Here is a 19,511-nt window from a genome sequence, read left to right as displayed (position 1 = left end):
CTTGTTCTGACTCTAATCCGTTTTTAACGTTTTCCACTTATTTAAAAACAAATTAGCCCAATCTCGATGGTTTGTAAAAGAACACATTGTATTTTGGTTATTAACTCAACTTGAGGTTCTGATTAGTCCCTTTCAAATTCGTTGCTTAACATAATTCTTTGTTTCATTCACTTGTAGTCCCATTTCGCACATTTTTAATTAAAATTTAGATTCTCAAAATATTTTTGTCCTTTATCTTTGTGACTAAAAAACACTTACTATTAAAAACAACTTAAGGACTTAAACGCATAAGCTTATTGATATCACAAAACTTCAATACTCCTTAGCCACTTTCCACAGTCTTCTTCTTCTCCCAGACTCTCGCCTTTCTCCCCTTAGTCCTCAATTTCCTCTTCATGAATAGAATTGGGATCCTTAAATCTATCAGAATCTTCCTTTCTCTTGAGACATTCAGGATACATGAAAGGGTAGTCTATGACAGGCTTATCATCACACAACCTTTGACTCGCCATCCCAAACGCATATCCTAAGGCAACCCCGACTGGAACAGCAACAGCATTCCCAACCTGGATGTACCTGTAACATCAACCAAGTTCATTGTCAGAATCACAAAATACAGAGAGAAACATTTTACACATCTCAAAAACTTATGGATGTAACATGAAAGGAAGAATATTAAGGACTTACTTTTCATCAACAGGTCCGTAAAGCCTATAGCAATCAGGAAATCCTTGTAGTCTTGCATTTTCGCGGGCTGAAAGAACTCGGTTTTGCTTTGGGTGAAGTACACACTGTAGAAAAATTACCCGTATTAATTATACACCAAGAAATTCAGTACCAAGGTAGAGACCAAGAAAATAGATTAAATGTGCATATAGAAGAAGACCAGACCTGGTTGTGAGGTTGTGCTCTTGTCACGACCGTGTTAATAATCTCATCGTACCACAAACGACCAAATGGCCTGCGTTTCATATAATATATGATCATATTTAGTGAGTAAAGGTAATTTAAATGGGGTCTATGGGAACATATCGTTAGACAACATTACTTTTTAGATTTTCCATCTCTATATGTGATTGCATAATTAGGTACCTGGGGCAAAAAAACATAATTTGTCATGTAAAAGGTGCAAGAAAAAGGAACTGGAAAAAGATCATAAGTTTGGGCATGGATTTGTATGTACCATAGGCTTCCCAGACGGCAGTATTACTCTCTCAACAGAAGGGTCAATTCGCACTGTTTTATCCTCAAATACGACACCTCCCAAGTCGGTGAAGTAGGCGCCCTTTGAGCAATAAGATTTGTACAATGATATCACAAACCATGTGCTTAAAGCATGCATTATGATATTACAACTTGTACCTTCTTCTTGCTTATATTGCAAGCCCTCTGATAATCATCTTTATTCATTTGGAGAGGTTGGTGATCATAAAGTATACGTAACTGTGATTCCTCTTCACCATTTGAGATTAGTGTATCTAAAACCAGAATGTCAGTAATTGTTGTAATAAAAGTAGATATATAGTAATGCCAATTCTACAGAGTTCAAGAAGCTCACCAGCTCTTGGAAGACTTATAAACTTTTGAAACTCTGTCTCAGGTTCTATGTCATAGTTTATTGCTTCTCTTTCCTCAAAATTAGTCACCTGTATCATAAAGAAATGTCAACAAGGACCTATTTAGGCATAACGTTTGATGCTTGTCTCAAATGAAATGAAATCACATAACAAATTTATTTACTATTTGAGGGTTTGATATATAACACACCTCTGGGAGATCACTTGTTGCATCTCCAAGAGTAAGAGCCGTTTTCAACTGTAGATCACTTCGGTTATTTCCCACTTTTAACTCCTGCAATAACAATAGATTCATAAGCTATGCAATATTGTGAGAAGTAACAGTGCAAACTCTTCCAAAATGTCAAAATGAATAAAAAAGACTTGCCTTAAACTTCTTAGGAACGACGCTTTCTTTTCTAGTGGTGGCCATTTTGTGAGTTGGCAACGGGTACGGGGGCAATTTCTGTTTTTCAAAATTTGAAAGAACGGTAAGGATCACATAATTCATAACATCTAAGTATATTGTAGAATATAAAAAAAGAAGAGATATAATTTACCTCTGAAGGTTGAGCACCCCATAAGAAAACCCTGTATCTACACTGAGGAACACCGTATGCACCAGCAGCCATTATGCCTAATCTTGCTTGGTAATTCTTGTTTACAAGACGAGCTACTGCATAACGACCAACAAATCCTTTCGCGAAACCTAAAAGACTTACAACGTTCTCCATCAAGACGTATTTGGGCTTCAAGTAGTCTATGATATCCATGAAAACCGTCACTTGATTGTTTTTTTCATCTTGAAGTGGTTTATCTTTATTTCTAAATCGGTTAAAACCGCTAAGTCCCTGGCATGGAGGACCCCCACACACAATATGCACATCTCCCTAAAAGAACACAAGGTCGAAAAGTTACGAAAATGTGGGGAACCAGAAATAATTGGAGGATTTATATATGTAACATGACTCACAGGAAGTGGCAATAACTTTGACTTGAAACCCTTCGTCACGAACTCTTTTACTTTTTCTTTACATTTTCTAATGAAACCATATACAGATTAGAGAACAACATGAGAAGGTCAAAGCAATAATGTAAAAAAACTTACCGCAATCCATCATATGGCTCCCAAGTATTTTCCTCTTCACTGTCGTATCCCTTCCAATGCACCTAGAAAATGATGAAACATAAAAGAAAGTTGATAGTTAAATTATACTTTCATGTATTGAAAAATGAAACTATTCATTTAGAGCCAAGGAAATTTGTTGAAGGTTGAGTCTCCGATTGAACCTGCAATTGAGAAAGAGAAGATGATTAAGAATCAAAAGAATTACAGTGAGGAGAAGAAGAAGAAGAAACTTGGTTGAAGAAGAAGAAAAGCGTCGAAGAAGAAGGGAGTCAAAGAAGAAGAAGAAAAGTCAACAAAAAGATTATGGGCTTAGGGTTGTTTTTAGTAATGGGCTCCGAATAAACTAAGGCCCAAATGAAAAGAAAGAGTGTGTTGTTGTCTGAGCTAAGTACTAAGTTAGAAGAGGGTGTTAGGTCTGAACAGTTAAGAGTGGTTGGAGTCTAATGATGGAGTGGATTGCTTGTGTAAGTGAATCTAGATTGTAGAAGTAAGATGAGAGAGTAAGGGTAAGTGAGTAGCTACTAGCTAGTGAAAGAAAACTTGTATAAGTATGTGTATGTGTGTGTCCTTGTAATAAATGGAAGTATGAATGAAAAATCTTAAAAAAGAAAGAGAGAGTTTAAGAAAACCTGAGTAAAATTTGAGAATTGCAACATGGTATCAGAGCACACTTGATCTTGGAGCCTGTTCAAAGAAGAAGAAATAAGGAGGCAAAGAAGAAGCCGTAAGAAGAGAAGAGAAGAATGACACTTACCTTGCAATCTTCACAACTTGTTGCTGTTTTTGATGGACAGAACTATGAGTTCTGGGCAGCAAGAATGAAAACAACCCTGATGAACAAAGATCTGTGGGAGGTAGTAAAAGATGGAGTTCCAGATCCGGGATCTCAGTCACCAGAGACTCCAGGAGCAGACAAGACCAAAGAAGCTGCAAACTTGAAGGCACTCAAAGCTAAGGATACTGCTGCTCTTCAAATTCTTCAACATGGAGTGGCAGATGTGGTGTTTGACAAGATTCTCTCAGCAACCTCAGCACATCAAGCATGGAAGCTGCTAGAGCACTCCTATCAAGGTAATGAGAAAGTTAAAACTGTTAGACTTCAGTCTCTAAGAAGAGAGTTTGAGAATCTGAAAATGAAAGAAGGGGAAAAGGTTAAAGCTTACTCTGATAGGATTCAGGCTGTAGCAAATCAGATGAGGGCTCTAGGTGAAGGAAAATCAAACTTTGATTTAGTAGTGAAAATGCTGGCCTCTATGCCAAAGAGTTATGCTGGTCTGTCATCTTTAATGGAAGAAACAAAGGATCTAATGACAGTTACCTATGCTGAGCTGGTTGGATCTCTTGAGGCACATGAGAAGAAATTCTTTCCTGAGGATGAAGAAGAAGCAGAAGGAGCCTTCCATGCACATTTCCGAAATCTGAATATGAAGAGCAAAAATAAGGAAAACCAAGGTCAGTCAAGTTACAGAGAAAAGAGGTGGTGTGATTACTGTAAAAGAGATAATCACAATGAAGATGTTTGCTGGCTCAAGAGTGGAAAAATCAGACCGAATTTTAACACAAACAGAGAAACCAGAAGCTGTTTCCGCTGTGGCAAGGTAGGTCATCTAATAAATGACTGCAAACTCAAGAATGGAGAACAAGCTCAAGTTACTCAAGAAGACAACGAAAAAGAAGAAGAAGAAGAAGAAACCTACCATATGTTCACAGCAAGACAAGAAGATGAAGAAACACTAGAAGAAAATGTCTGGCTCATTGATAGTGGATGCACAAATCACATGACCTCACAGGAGAAACTGTTCATTAACCTCAACACAAGCTTCAATGTTCCTATCCATGTAGGTAATGGAGCTGTTCTGACCACAAAGGGAAAGGGAGACATTGAAATCATGACAAAGAAGGGCAAGAGAATGATCAAAGATGTTCTACTAGTTCCAAAGATTGCCAAAAATCTCTTGAGTGTCTCTCAAATGATTGAGAATGATTATGAAGTTAACTTTGATCAAAATGGTTGTACCATTCATAATCCCGCTGGAAGGAAGATAGCTGAGGTGCCAATGATCAAAAAGAGTTATCATCTTAAGATGCCAGAGAATGAAGAAGCAACAATGGTTGCTGCAAAAGAAAAGGTGAAATCATGTTGTCAAGGAGCTGGAGACACTAAAATTGCAAATCAAAAAACGCTGCAACCTTGGTGTACTAAGAAGAATGTTGAAAACAAAAACAAATCTGTGATGTATCAAGCTAAGAAGCATGGAGATAAAGCTGTGAAGGGAAAATCAGTGATTGAAGTTAAGAACCAGAGAAATTCTGAAACTGGAAAAGAAGAAAACAAAGTTAGAGAAGTCAAGGATGTGAGTCCAGAAAAAAATCTGAAGAAGATGGTGTTAAACAGAGACACGGTGGAGAAAATTGAAAGCTCACCTGAGATTAAGAGGGAGAAAAAGTGGACTAGAGAAGAAATCTGCAAAAGGAAAGCAGAGAATGATCAAGAGACAGAGACAGAGAAAAAGAAGCAAGCGTCAAAGTTCAAAGGGTTTGGAATTCAAAATTTGGAAACCATTTGCAAGGGTGAAATTAAAAACAAGGAAGAAGCAAAGGGATTACCTCCGGTTGGAAAAACGAACGTCATCAAGATTGGAGACATGAGCCTTCATCCAGATTATGCCATCAAGTTTGGCGACATAAATTTCCATCCTGATTATCTGCAAAAGAAGATCAAAGTGAGTCCAACTGAGAATGAAGCAAACGAGAACAAGACTGAGAAGAGAATTGTTCAAGAGGGAGCAACAAAAATTGAAAAGGGAAAAGCCGTTGAATCCACTGGGATTGAGAGCAAGAGGGAGACTGAGAAATCAAGCTCACCGATGACTTATGCCGACGTCTTGAAAAGCTCGCATCCGATCAAGCGAAAAGGAACCAGCAGTGGCAAAGGGAAGATATCAATCAAAATCCTAACTTGGAATCGAGAGTTACAATCGAAAACTCAAGAGGGAGTGTTGAAGGTTGAGTCTCCGATTGAACCTGCAATTGAGAAAGAGAAGATGATTAAGAATCAAAAGAATTACAGTGAGGAGAAGAAGAAGAAGAAACTTGGTTGAAGAAGAAGAAAAGCGTCGAAGAAGAAGGGAGTCAAAGAAGAAGAAGAAAAGTCAACAAAAAGATTATGGGCTTAGGGTTGTTTTTAGTAATGGGCTCCGAATAAACTAAGGCCCAAATGAAAAGAAAGAGTGTGTTGTTGTCTGAGCTAAGTACTAAGTTAGAAGAGGGTGTTAGGTCTGAACAGTTAAGAGTGGTTGGAGTCTAATGATGGAGTGGATTGCTTGTGTAAGTGAATCTAGATTGTAGAAGTAAGATGAGAGAGTAAGGGTAAGTGAGTAGCTACTAGCTAGTGAAAGAAAACTTGTATAAGTATGTGTATGTGTGTGTCCTTGTAATAAATGGAAGTATGAATGAAAAATCTTAAAAAAGAAAGAGAGAGTTTAAGAAAACCTGAGTAAAATTTGAGAATTGCAACAAAATTGTACCTTAAAATAAAGTGCTGATGGTTTAACCTTTTTAACCGAAGCATTCGCCTTTTTTGGATCTCCATAACAAATGGAGAGTACCTCATCAACCTCAAACTCGTCCGGTGACATTTCATATCCATCACTCTCCCCTTCTACATTATTTTCACTTTCATTGTCATCTTCAAAATCACTATCTAGTTCTAGTGGCTCAGTTTTTGGGGAAGTGAAAACTTTTGGCATAGCCTTCTCCATTCCTTCAGCAATCTCAAAAATTCTTCTGCACTTTCATTTATCACCTGAAATTTGTCCCAAAGTTATGATTAGATGTATAGATATTTAATAATAAAATAAATATAGTTCTAACAAGCTACTATATAACATAATCACCACTAAAGATATACCTTGGTTTCAGGGTGATTGAGTTTCAAACTCTCACAAGCAAAACTATTGTTATCCACTGCCCATTTCTGCAAAAAGGGAGAGTAATATAACATCTCTATTAATAAAGCAAATGAAATTATTGTGACATATACATCATAAACATCACAAAGTTTTCATAGCAAGAAACTTACAGTGATCAAATTTACACCCGAGAGTGAAGCACCCATGCACAACCCTGTTGACATGGCTCCGCATCCGGAGTATAAATCCAACATATATTTTTCTTTGTTGCAAGAACCAACATTGTTTGAATCATTACCCTCCACATTGGATATTTCTGGAAACGGAACCCATCAAGTTTTAATAGGACGACATTACAAAAAGTTACAATCACAATAATAAAACCAAAAATGGGTAAATCATATGCTAGAAACTAATACGTACGAAATATAAAAGCTTAAATAAATCTAACGAAAAAAACATGAGACACAAGTTTAAATACCATTGTCTACACTTGAGAATGTCAAGTGTTCCAGGTTGTATCTCATATCATAAAAAAAGTCACAGGCCGGTATATCTCTCTCTTCGTTTTCTAATAAAATCTGTTACAAGAAAAGTTGCATAATCTATATGTGAGTTCAAGCAAAATCTCTACGACTTTTAAAGATTCAAAAATAATACATGTACCTTCGCTGGAAGTTTGATTATGTGTACTTTCGATACAATTAGATTAAGAGAATAGTCCGCCTCGACATTCGAAAGAAAAACTCGTCTCTTTTCTTGGAGATATTCTCCTGCAAGGTCTTGAATTACCTAAAACAGTAAGGAAAAAAAAAAAGAATGCGAGCATTAATAAATTGAAACATGAGACAAGAAAATCTAGTAAAACAACACAAATGCGATTAATCTCACTGTGTCTTCTGCTCTGTAGAACAATTGAGCTCTGAAGTACCCTTCACCATCTACTCCTTCAAATAGCTCAATGATCTTAGCTATACGATTTGGTTCTCCCTTAGCCTGTATCGCCAAAACTTATATAAATCAGTCACATTAGAACTTAACCCTAAATTCAATAAGTTTCTTCAATGAGAATCAATATTTAGTCTCAGAACCCAAGCAGCATCTCCAAAAAAAATAAAAAACAAAACATGAAAACACTTATTCGTACCTGAACATATATATCATCATTTAGACTGTATACAACTCCATTGACAAGAGCTTTATCGTAGTGCGATGTTGCCTCCAGATTGCCTTTCTTCTTTTTAGATCCCCTGTTTTAAATTTAGCAATGGGATACAAAAACAAAATTAGCGTAAACCTAACGAAGAGCGAAGAAAAATTCATCAGAAGAAGAAGAAAAAGACTACCATATATACCTCTTCTTAGGGTTTTATGTCTCCTTTTTTTATGTCGTGAGTTTTTTTTTTTTTTTCTGCAATGGCAGGAAAAGGAAAAAAGAAGAAGTTGTATGACTAATGAGACACTACAGCTCTCTGAGGTAGACTGCTAGTATAGATGTAACTAATTATTCATTTATTTGTAATTTTTTCAGATTATGACGTTTATTTTTGTAGAAAGTGCACGACCGTGTAACAAATGTCTTATAAGCAAGGAACCTTCGCGAGTTGGGAAACATTTGGAATGAACCAGAGGGTTTACAATGAATTAGGCATAAAAAAGGGTTAACGCCGTTGCCGGGGATCGAACCCGGGTCACCCGCGTGACAGGCGGGAATACTTACCACTATACTACAACGACTTTGTTAATGCATCACGAAAATGTTGTAGTTAATCCTAGTAACTTTTATAGAGAAAAAAGTCGTGATAACTTTTATATTATCTGTTAAATCTTAGAACCAGCGTTAAGAGGAATACATATGTTTAGAGGGTTTCTTCTTTGGTTTGGCGATAAGTAGACTATATGTGTTAAGTATGTTTTAAATCGTTGTTTTACTTTTGAAAACAATTAGATAAACCATTAAAACCCATAAGAACTATGTGTCATCAAAATCTACTAAAACCAAACTCCCAAGGATACACAATAGTTTCATTGATCTGCAAAAAGGTTCTCACTTTCTTTTTTTTTTTTGAATTTAATGTTAAATTATATTCAAAAGAAAAAATAAACGTTTTTACAACGAAGTGCGGCGTGAGTTTGAGATAGGGTTGAAAAAATTAACTGATAAGAATTCTATGAGAATTTGAACGTGTTAGCTCCGAGTAGCTAGCCACATTTGGTACGCCTCGTCGTATCTTCTGTCTCCCATACGTCGAAGAGTTGTGATCCGGTTTCTGACTTGTTTATCTATCCACTTTGTGATGAGTGGTTCCGAGTGTTGATCCTCGCCGTGCCTACGACCATTTCGCTCCCGCCATATCATGTAAACAGTAGTTTGAAGAGCGTATCGAATTAGGAAGCTCTCCACTCTGCCTCGTTGATTATTTGAAACATGATCGATGAGTTGTGACCAGCCTGTAGTGAAACGTGCTTGGAGAATCCCCTTAGCAGTAGTCTTCCAAATTCCTGAGGTAAAAGAGCAAGCGAAAAAGAGATGATCTCTAGTTTCCACACAGTTTTGACAGAAGACACAAATACCTGTTGCTCCACCGTTCCATCGGATCATGCGATCTCCTGTAGAAAGACGGTCATGGGCAGCCAACCACATACAAAAAGAGTACTTGGGAGTGTTATGTGGAAACCACACTCCCTTGCTCCACGAGACAGTGTTTGAGGTCGTTCTAATGTGATTCCAAGTATCCTTTGTCGAGAACTTTGGTTGAAAAATGTCGTTCTTTCCTCTCCATACCACTGTATCTACCTTCTCAGTTCTTTTTTGCCGCTGCGATAACAGAGCTGATTCCATCGAATTCAGGTAGCCCGCACGGTGTCTTCTCCGCCTGCGGCCAGTCCAAGCTTGAGCTATTGAGCTTTGTCGACTGATCCCCATGTCTATAATTCCTCTATCTCCCGCAGTATCAAACAGCCTGTTCATCGGCGACCAATCATCAAACCAGAAAGACGTGAGCTCACCATTGCCGACTTCGACTTTGCAGAATCCCTTTGCCACTTCTCGATACTTAAGAAGCTTTTCCATATCCAAGAACCCATACTCGTGTTGTTTTTGAGGGACCAGAAAGATGCTTTCTTTAGAAGGTTGGTTTGTATCCATTTAACCCATAAAGAGTTTCCCTGCGACACAATTCTCCAAATGAGTTTTAGACAGCTTACATTGTTGGCCTCCTTTAGAGATCGCAGCCCGAGGCATCCCTCATGCTTTGGTGTACATACTTTCTCCCACGAAATCTTTGCTTTATGGGGCTGCAGGTCCGTGCCCGACCAGAGAAACGATGAACAAAGTTTTTCAATTCCTTCTATGCACTCTTTTGGTAGTCTAAAAGCAGCTAACCAAAAGTTACATATACTCCACAACACTGATGAAATCTAGTTTAGGCGACCCGCAAAGGATAAGGAGCGAGCTGACCAAGAGTTGATGCGTTTCCGTATTTGCTCAATGAGAGGAGCATAATCCGCAGTTGCAAACCTTTTTGTTACCAACGGGAGTCCTAAGTAACGAACCGGAAGGCGCCCTATATCAAAAGGGTATTTTTCAGAGAGTTGTTGGGTAGAAGATGATGAGATTCCAGCAAGGTAGAGCGTTGATTTCTCCATACTAATCTTTAGACCCGAGTGTTTTGCAAACTCATCAAAGACCCCAATGATACCTTCCACTGAGCGCACTTTACCATCCGAGAGAACCATTAGATCATCTGCAAAACTTAAATGAGTAATACCCAAATTTTTACACCGAGGATGGTAGCCAAAAAGATGTTTCTCCGCAGCCTTATCCAGCATTTTTGAGAGCACGTCCATCACAATCACAAACAGATATGGTGAGAGGGAGCAGCCTTGTCGAAGCCCTCTTGAGCTTCTAAAGTACCCCGCTAAAGCCCCATTGACCTGAACCGAGAAAGAAGCCGTAGTGACACATAACATTATCCAGTGAATGAATGTAGGGGGAAAATTCAATGCTGAGAGGACTTTGTTCAGGAAAGACCACTGAACGGAATCAAATGCTTTTGAGATATCAATCTTTATCGCACAGCGGGTAGAGATTGCATCCTTGTGATAGTCTTTAACGAGTTCTGTGGCCAGAAGCAAGTTTTCAATCAGTAAACGATCTTGAACAAACGCCGATTGGTTTCCTGCAATAAATTTAGGGAGAATCCTTTTAAGACGATTGGCTATGATTTTTGAGATAACTTTGTAAATCACGTTACAACACGAAATGGGTCGGTAATCCTTCATCTCTCTTGCTCCTTTTTTCTTTGGTATAAGAGCTAGAATGGTAGAGTTAATACCCGTTGGAAGAAAACCTTTCGCAAAAAAAGATTGTACCGCCAGAGTGAATTCTTTACCAATCAGCCCCCATGTTGCCTTGTAGAATTCGGATGTGAATCCATCCGGTCCCGGAGATTTATCGTTTGGCATTGAGAATAGTACCTTCTTAACCTCTTCCCCCGTAACCACACTAGTGAGCACTTGCTGGTCTTCCTCAGAACACCTAAATGGTAATAAAGATTGTAGCTTCTCCACCGTTGTTCCCTCAAAGTCATTTGGTATAAGCTGCAGAAAATCCCTAAAATATTTCTCAGCTTCAGCCTTTATCTCATCCTCTTCTAATACCACTCTACCATCTTGACACAAAATTTCTTTGATAGTGTTTTTGGCCTGCCGAATAGCAGCTGCTCGATGAAAAACTTTATTGTTACCGTCTCCCACCGCTAACCAATGTAGTTTGGATGTTTGTTTCAAGAATTTCTCCTCTAGACCAGCCACATGATCCCACCTCTGATATGCTTCATTTTCTGCTGCCATCAACGCTTCCGAAGGGTTTTCTAGATTTGCTTGCTGCCTTTGACAAAGCACTTCATAGGCTTCCTTTGCTTTTTTGACCAAATTTCCTAAGCGTTCTTTAGCAAGACTCCGCAACAGCGGCTTTAAACCTTTTAGTTTTTTTGAGAATCGAAACAGAGTTGAAGTGGATAAGAACAGAAGCTCCGTGTCTTGCCAATAGTTATTCACCAATGGTAAGAACTCTTCCATTTCTGTGAGAACATTCACGAATTTAAAAGGCTTGCGGCCATGCAGCTTTTTATTTTCTCCTCCAATATGCATTATTCGGCACCGTAAATGATCGGAAATACCTCCCGCCTCAAAAACACTATACACCTGCGGAAACACTTGAAGCCAAGTATCATTCATCATTACTCGATCAAGTTTTTTTAGAATCAAATCGTTTTCCCTCTTGTTGCACCAAGTGTATAGAGGGCCTTGAGATGCCATATCCGCAAGAGAACAATAATTAATCACCTCTTGAAAGTCCCGCATCCGCAAGGTTCTCACTTTCTTCATTGATTATTCTTTTGTTCGATTCTCCTCTGCAAGTTCGTGTATGTTTCGATCGATTTCTTTTAGTAACGATTTTACGTTTAGCATTTTCATTATTTTCCCCTGGTTGATTTCGATTCAGAGTGTAGTTTTATGTTGATCTATAGAAATGTTTATATTGTTGGTGAATGACTTAGATGTATAATCTATGGGATCTGATGTTAAAGTTTTCAGATTTATGTGAAATGTGTGTTGGTAACGTTGAGATTCAGTTGCTTAAGGGTTTGTTTCCAGGTGTAATTTGGGATCATAATGTCCTATGAGGAAAACTTTCAGCAAACTTCTGAAGCTAGATATGATTGTCTTTTATTTGGTAAGAGAAAGGAAGATTTTTTAGGATTGGGATTTGAATTTTAACATAAGTTTATTGCAATTTGATGATTGAGAAATGGTTTCTCAAGTTTAAACGTTTTTTTCTGATTAAAGGAATTGTTTTTTGACTTTAATCAAACAGATTTAGATGATACTCTTTACCCTCTCAGTTCTGGTTTGGCTATGGAAGTGAAAAGAACATTCAAGGTAAGCTCTGTTCGCATTCTATTTTGGTATGAATCACGATGACTCAAGTTTTCCATAAGTAAAAGTTTTTAGAAAATTTTGATTTCTTATTTTCCATTTTCAATTCTCCGAGTTTTCCTTACATGAAAACCAATTGAAGTCAAGTTTCTATTGTTTTGTTTTCAAATATTGTTTAATACAATTTTGGATTTGATTGGACCAAGTCCAACACAAATTCAATAAACCTTTAAAAATAAAATTAAAAAAGAAAGGAAAGTATATTCTGCAAAATATATACTACCAACTCATATTTTGATATGGTTGCCCCAAATTTCGGAAGTGATTTTCTTATATAAGGGTTGAATTTGGACTTTTAGTCCCATGCACGAGGACTAGATTTAAGAAAGAGCACTCCTATAAAAAAGAAAGGCATAATCAAGAGTTTTAATTAAAAATATTGAACATTATTTTTAATCTAAAAACAAAATTTTTTTCCTGTAAACATGTGGTTAATTATCGGTCAAAAAGAAGGAACGTTTTCTAATTAATTCATGATAAAACTAGTTTTTTAAAATGTTGTTACTCTTGTAAATTTTGGTGACATTTTATATGTAATAATGTGTATAGATATATACTAATGTTATCTTTGTAACATCATGTTACAATTTAAAGGTACTTCTATGATTCTTATCTTGGGAACAATTAAAAAACTTCTTAAACTATATGAGCATTTTCATTCGTATGTTTTTTCGACAAAAAAACACAATTACAAAAAAAAGAACCTTCACTTTAAAGATTTTCAAATAAAATATAAAGGATATTAATATAAAACGGATATATTTTGATTCATAAAAGTGGCGAATATATAAACTCTTTGGAGGAAAATAAGCCGTATGTCTTTGTGATTCTCGAAAGTTTAAACAATACTAGAATCAAAGTGATTTATTTATTTTTATTTATAGAAGAAAGGAATAAGGCTTTTAAGCTTCAATCAAACAAAGCTTATAGCTGAAGATATTGAGAACTTGTTGTATTCACATAAAGCAAAAAAAAAGATGAAACTTGTTCGTCCTTTATTGTACATCTAAAAGACTAAAAATTTATGCTCATAATGTTTTCTTTTGCCTTTTATATTCATTTTACATTATACATGATACTCCTTTCTTTTGGCGCATGGCATATTTTATCAAACTCTATTACAACATTGATTCTAATTATCGATCCATGCACAGTTGAAAATAGTGAATCGAATTTTCAGGTAGAAGTTAATTTGATTTGAAATTTATTCGAGTTTATGCTATCTTTCTCATATAATATCCAATATTTTAGACTAGTATGTTGTCACTCGATTCACAAACTTAGCAACTGAAATCTACATGAATCCATGTTACAAATTAAGCCAATGGCAAGAGCCGAAACACCTCATGAATCCTAAAAATCTATGGCTGGACGGGAACTTTTGTTGATCCCGAGACAAAGGATTTAGCCGAATATGAGTAGCTACCAAACTCTTAACTTCTCTCTATCAACGAGAATCATCTTACGTTGCAACATGAAAAACATTCATAAAAATAAACATTTGAATGTAGAAAGCTAGGGTTTGGCGGTCGGTTCTCCTTTAGTGGCGGAATGACCTCTTTCCCATGGCCGGAGCCCGGAGGCATATAGCATAGTGCTGCTTTATGCTTCCGAGAACCATAATTTTGGATATTGCGAATGTCCTTCACGGCTTCACCACCACTTATTGTTATTGTATATTTGAATTTGTAGATTCACCGTTCCATATATATGTTCACTTCCGACCTTAATTAACCCTGTTTTCACTTTTTAGAATCTTTAATTCTGTCTGGCTCCATGCTATGTTCTTCGGTTTGTAATTTGGAGAAAATCAACATTTCCAATAGGACACTTACCTCTCTCTAGGTTCGCCAACTTCCAAGTGCACTAACTCAATCGTCCCTTGATCTGTTTTAAAATTTGTTCCTCTATCCACCTGTTGTATTTCTTGTAGTTAGAGCGACGTTGCTAAATTTGTGCTCTTTGGCACTCTTGCATTTCGGGTTTTCATATTTATAAAATGGTCTCTCTTTAAGAAAAAATCATTTCCAATAGGGCACAATCTGAGAATTGTTTGTTTTTTATTAGTAAATACGTACTATGATATATAAATTTACACATTCGTGGTTTTTATGCAATATAAATTATCGGCTAATCATGCATGAGACTTCTTGAGTATTTAATCGATATTGAGATCTTGGTAAGTAATTCTTGCATATATATTTTTAGTGGCGTTTGATAGATTAGACACACATGCATGTCTTTATAGTAAGATATGAATAATCTTTTTTTCTGTAAACATGAATGATGTTGAATGTCAAATTAGTATATAGTATTATATTTATCGGTATCTATACTAAAACCATATATGTATATTCAAATCATAAAGTAGGAAGCAGTGGGCCGCTTATCTACTGGCTTCCACTACTGAATTTTCATAAGATATATAGTTCTAGTCGGACCAAAAAAAAAAGTTGAATCCATGGACACACATTTATCATGGATATGTACGAACATAATTACATGTATATCAGAAATGTAAATAGGATTTCTAAAGATAAAGCTTGTTCCGATTAAATTTCCAAAAAAACTTGGTTTATGTTAATATATCAGTTATATATAAAAACAACTAAGAAGTTCATATGACAAACCACCAATTATTATGTTCTTTAACTTTAATAAATGGTTAACAAAGATGGCACCAACGGCAAAAATATGTATATATATATATATTCAAGAACAATGACAGGAACAAAAGGTTATTCTACATAAAAACAACCCATATCTGCTAAATTCAGCAATAAAACCCTCCCTTAAAATATTGAAATAAAAAGAAGAAGAAAATACATAAAAATTATTGTTATGCTTTAGAGTCTCCAAGCTGAATTTAGCATATGTTCCCATCCGTCTTGACAACCATAATCCTCTCTCTTTAATCACCTATATATAATTAGAAAGAAAAAAAAAACAAATTTAAGTTAATTTTACATACATATATATAATAACACGCATGAATAATAAAATAATAAATGTTTCTTTTTAGTTGTTTTTTCTTTTAATATAACCTGTTAGTTTATGATAGATTATCCCAACTTTTCTAAGCCCTAAATCATTCTTGCTTTTGTAGTTGGTCCCCTCCAACACCATTGTTGCCTCTGCCCACCTTTGAAGAGTCAACTTCCTCTTCTACCATCTCTACTTTTTCTCCAAGTAATGATTCAATCTTTGATCATGACTTGCGAATTTTATTTTCTTTTATTTTTATGCTAACCATTATTAAATAATATCTTAATGCTAATCAAGAACCGTATGATATACGTAATTGATCATCTTTACTACCTGAAATTGTTGCCCCCAAACGTTGGTGTCCAAAAATCGGCTGTTGTTTCGTTAGCCACCGGAAACGTGCTTGATATTGGGACGAGACATAGACCATGTCCTCTTAGTTCGTGATTCTCATTTCCATCTTGATTCTTCGACTTACCAGATATCTACATGAATCAATACTCAATTAGTCCTTAATTTATAATTATGATTACAGCATGAAGACTCCAAGCTGGACAAAAATAAAACTGTAATGAACCTGTTGTTGTTGTTGTTGGCTCGAGGCACCTTGTTTCATATATGGAGTGCTTAGAACCTGTATTTACAAAAAAAATTACTATGCTTAATATTTGCTAATTTCTAGGGTTTCTTGAATTCAGTGAGTTAGGAGAGAAATCACAAGAAACGTACAGTGACTTGGTCGTGAAGGAACTTGATGTACTCTATAGCTTCTTGGAGAACAGATGCAGTATCTGTCTGAAGTTTAACCCAAAGATATACAAAAAATTAATTAAGAAGCTCAACACATAACCAAGGGAAAAGAAATGCTTTTGATTGTATATATTAAGCCATATAAAATAAAGTAAACATATAAATCATTCACCTTTCCGAAAGGTGAAACTAGTTGTTGTAATGAAGTAATCTGGTCCCTTAGATTCTCTTTTCTCACCTGTTACATTTACAATCATTTTATATACCAAGAAATTGAATTAAGATAAAAGGTTAGAAACAAATCTTGAAATATGATCATGTACCTTGAAAGTTGGCAACGGTGAAGGCGTGGTGACTCTCGGTTTCTTCGCCGCAGATTCACTATCCTTTGTCCTCTTCAAAGACTCACTCTGAGCTCTTGTCTTCAGATTCTTCTCAACAAAAAAAAAAATCAATAATTTAGCCACAAAATTTGTATAACAGCAAAATTATTTCGACATATATGAGATTATAATTTACCTTGGTTTTGTCCTCCAAACGAGTAGATATTATCTGCGGAGTGGTTACAAAATTGTTTGGCGTCGTGTTGTTTAAGTTAGTGGTTGATGATGAACTCCAAAAGGGTCGAGAGTTTGCGTTGTTAGAGAAGTTGTTAGTTAATCCATAAGAAGCTTGATGATGAGGATTTGTCTTATTAGCCCAAGAAAGTTGATGATCGTTGATTGAACCACTTGTGGTAGAGACAAAGTTGTATGGACTAGGTTCGGGTTCGTAAAAGGTTCGTAACAAGCTCGAGGAAGAAGAAGTTGATGGAGATGAAGAACACGCTGGATTAAGTATATAAGGTGAAGTAGTTGTGGATAAGAATCCTTGGCCATGATCTTGATCTTGTGAGCTCCTTATGAAGCTTGAGTTCAAGTCTTCTTGTCTGAAAAACACAAAGCAATAATAAAAGAGATCTCATGAATATTATTGAAGATCTTCAAGTAAGTGAACGAAAAAAAATTAAAGTTAGGGTTTTTCTTTAAGAATTTACAAAATGGTCTGGCTCCAATCTGAAGAAGAATTTGAAGAAAACCCTAGACCCATCATCTGCAACGTCGAATCCATCGTCACGGTACTTCCTCCACTGTCAGAATCCGCCTCTCGCTGCCCGAAAACGATGTTGTTGTTGTTGTTGTTGTCCGTACAAGTCATCCTAGCTTTGAGATTATTCTCTTGCGAGGTAAAATCATCGGAAGTGATAGAAGCTCCGAAACAAGGTGACAAGAAATGATCCGAAGGAGACATAACGCTCCTTGGTGAGTTCCACCACGCGCCACCTCCGCCACCACAAATCGCAGCCGTCGCTCGAAACTCATCCGCCATATAGAGAGAATCAGAAAGTTTTAGTATATATATGCTTTCTACTAGATCGTTGCTATACGAAGGTCAAAGTTTATATATATGAGTTTGTTGTATATATGTGATATGAAGAGCATTAATGTGAAATTTCGATATATGTTGATGAGGGTGTGTATGTTTATATAGGCAAGTACGGACAAGTGTGTGGAAATTACCGGAATTTAGTTGACATTTGAAGACAAAAACTATATCATCATAACATTCCTATGTGATTTTTTAAAAATAATCTTGATTTTTTTTTTATTCCTTAAGCTAAATATTTTATTTGAAAGAAAGATGTTGTAATAATAGTGTTCCTAATCCCTCAATTTTCTTCTATTATTTTAAGAACAACTGTCTGTGTGAGATTTGTTTCTTTGCTGCTTAGCTTTTCGAAGAAGCGATAACTATCCTCATTGTTTTAAGTAATTAAATATTTAAATTGAGATTAGATAGGTGTTTGGTATTATGCAAGATGCCAAAAGGGGATAATATTTATATTTAGACATTATAGCTAACGGTAAGATTTGATTGGTTGACATCAAATTCTAAAAATCGATCGTTTATCAAGTGGTCAGAAATAGAAAACTTGACACGATTTTGATTAATTCAGTTTTTAGTAATTGTATAGACGAAACACGAAAGTGACTGATTATAGTCTACGCATGCGTATATATAACACACATATATATATATATATGAAAAACCTACTTAAATATGAAAGACTAAAGTTTTGAACAAGATATTTCTTGTTTATTCATGTTCCATACATGATTTTTATCAGATCAGTTTAATAAAAAATATCACTAGGGGGTGATCATTTTAGTAATTGCTTAGGCAAAAAAAAGGACTAATATTTAGTCTATGCAAAGCGTATATAAAACACATTAATAAAGTTTTATTGTAGTTAACTACAATTATCCGCCAACCAAGTTATATGTTTAAACACCCACAAACCAAAAATAAATTGTGCACCCCAGTGATTTTAATTTGCACTTATCAATGCATTTTTCTTACATAAAACACATACCGATCCAATGAAAATTATAAAGTCTGGATAAAAAAACAAAATTTCAATATTTATTTCATTGTCGATAAAATTCTTTCGGGTAAAAAATAGTAGTATACTAATATAAAATAAGATTTGTTCTTGTGGCTTGAGGCTAAAGGAATAAATGGTATATGATGACGATCGTCGATCGATGCTGAGTTTCGATCTGTGTGTCACGTCACCGTTTCTGGACCTATTGTGTTTGTGACTTTTTCCACAAATCTCTTTATACCAAACGGTTCATATTCTTTTCAACTATCTTTTCTAAATTCCGTAAATATTTTATTCTTCAAATAAATTTGATAAGTCAATCAATTATTGCACTTTACTAATTACAAGTCATTGTTTTGTTTTTTCTTCTTTATATTATTATTTTTTCATTTTATGCGACAGCCACACAAAATAAAAAATTGGATTTGTTAAACCACATAATAGTAACTCAATCTGTTTTCTATGATCATTATACTGCTCGAAGCATAGTGAACCCGGCTGTGACCACCGTCCAGAAAAAAATCAAGCTTTATCTATCGATAGACGTAGATTATAAACATAATTTCATTGATAATTTAAGACGTACTGACCTCTATCCAGAAAATAATGTATATAATATTTTTACATCTATATTCTTTAAAAATAATTTGTGTTAGTATTGTTGTTATGATCGGTACGTCTTAAACTTTTATAACCTAAATTGTGTTAGTATCTTTTTTTTTTCTATCACAAATTATGAAATTCAAATTTAC

At 35.6% G+C, this 19,511-nt stretch overlaps 2 protein-coding genes, 2 long non-coding RNA genes and 1 other non-coding gene across 6 annotated transcripts; 1 reads left to right on the top strand and 4 right to left on the bottom strand.

Moving 5' to 3' along the window:
• Window positions 1–184: 184 nt before the first annotated feature.
• LOC9322591 (putative DNA (cytosine-5)-methyltransferase CMT1) lies at window positions 185–7,330 on the bottom strand. The gene is given in 17 exon segments (XM_021034404.1): window positions 185–576; window positions 688–791; window positions 892–961; window positions 1,049–1,092; window positions 1,184–1,285; window positions 1,363–1,478; window positions 1,559–1,646; window positions 1,768–1,851; window positions 1,945–2,022; window positions 2,117–2,446; window positions 2,530–2,596; window positions 2,665–2,726; window positions 6,213–6,413; window positions 6,416–6,490; window positions 6,596–6,661; window positions 6,767–6,912; window positions 7,078–7,330. Coding segments are annotated over 17 exon segments (1,881 nt in total). The 5' UTR covers window positions 7,124–7,330; the 3' UTR covers window positions 185–374.
• Window positions 2,792–6,053, bottom strand: LOC110230743. Its single transcript, XR_002333907.1, has 11 exons — window positions 5,551–6,053; window positions 5,293–5,390; window positions 5,110–5,149; window positions 4,703–5,001; window positions 4,383–4,536; window positions 4,234–4,303; window positions 4,004–4,103; window positions 3,849–3,887; window positions 3,440–3,748; window positions 3,315–3,369; window positions 2,792–2,846 (listed from the first exon to the last, which is right to left on the bottom strand). It is a non-coding gene; the product is annotated as an uncharacterized LOC110230743 (long non-coding RNA).
• Window positions 7,331–8,261: 931 nt separating the features above from the next.
• TRNAD-GUC lies at window positions 8,262–8,333 on the bottom strand. Its single transcript has one exon. It is a non-coding gene; the product is annotated as a tRNA-Asp (tRNA).
• Window positions 8,334–8,616: 283 nt separating this feature from the next.
• On the top strand, window positions 8,617–12,561 carry LOC110230745. Of its 2 annotated transcripts, XR_002333912.1 has the most exons (4): window positions 8,618–8,639; window positions 11,971–12,025; window positions 12,258–12,336; window positions 12,478–12,561. It is a non-coding gene; the product is annotated as an uncharacterized LOC110230745 (long non-coding RNA). The 2 variants fall into 2 exon arrangements; XR_002333913.1 differs by lacking the exon at window positions 11,971–12,025 and having other exon boundaries at window positions 8,617–8,639.
• A 2,674-nt stretch (window positions 12,562–15,235) lies between these two features.
• Window positions 15,236–17,849, bottom strand: LOC9324140 (transcription factor bHLH112). Its single transcript, XM_021034429.1, has 8 exons — window positions 17,371–17,849; window positions 16,854–17,262; window positions 16,658–16,765; window positions 16,507–16,572; window positions 16,314–16,379; window positions 16,162–16,218; window positions 15,918–16,069; window positions 15,236–15,518 (listed from the first exon to the last, which is right to left on the bottom strand). Exons 1-8 carry the CDS (start codon window positions 17,700–17,702, stop codon window positions 15,515–15,517), a joined length of 1,194 nt encoding a protein of 397 aa, XP_020890088.1. The 5' UTR covers window positions 17,703–17,849; the 3' UTR covers window positions 15,236–15,514.
• Window positions 17,850–19,511: the final 1,662 nt, after the last annotated feature.

Source organism: Arabidopsis lyrata (assembly GCF_000004255.2).
Source record: "Arabidopsis lyrata subsp. lyrata unplaced genomic scaffold ARALYscaffold_2, whole genome shotgun sequence".
In the NCBI taxonomy this organism is placed as follows: Eukaryota; Viridiplantae; Streptophyta; class Magnoliopsida; order Brassicales; family Brassicaceae; genus Arabidopsis; species Arabidopsis lyrata.
Note: the sequence above shows the minus strand (reverse complement) of the source record. Positions and strands in the feature narration are given on the sequence as shown.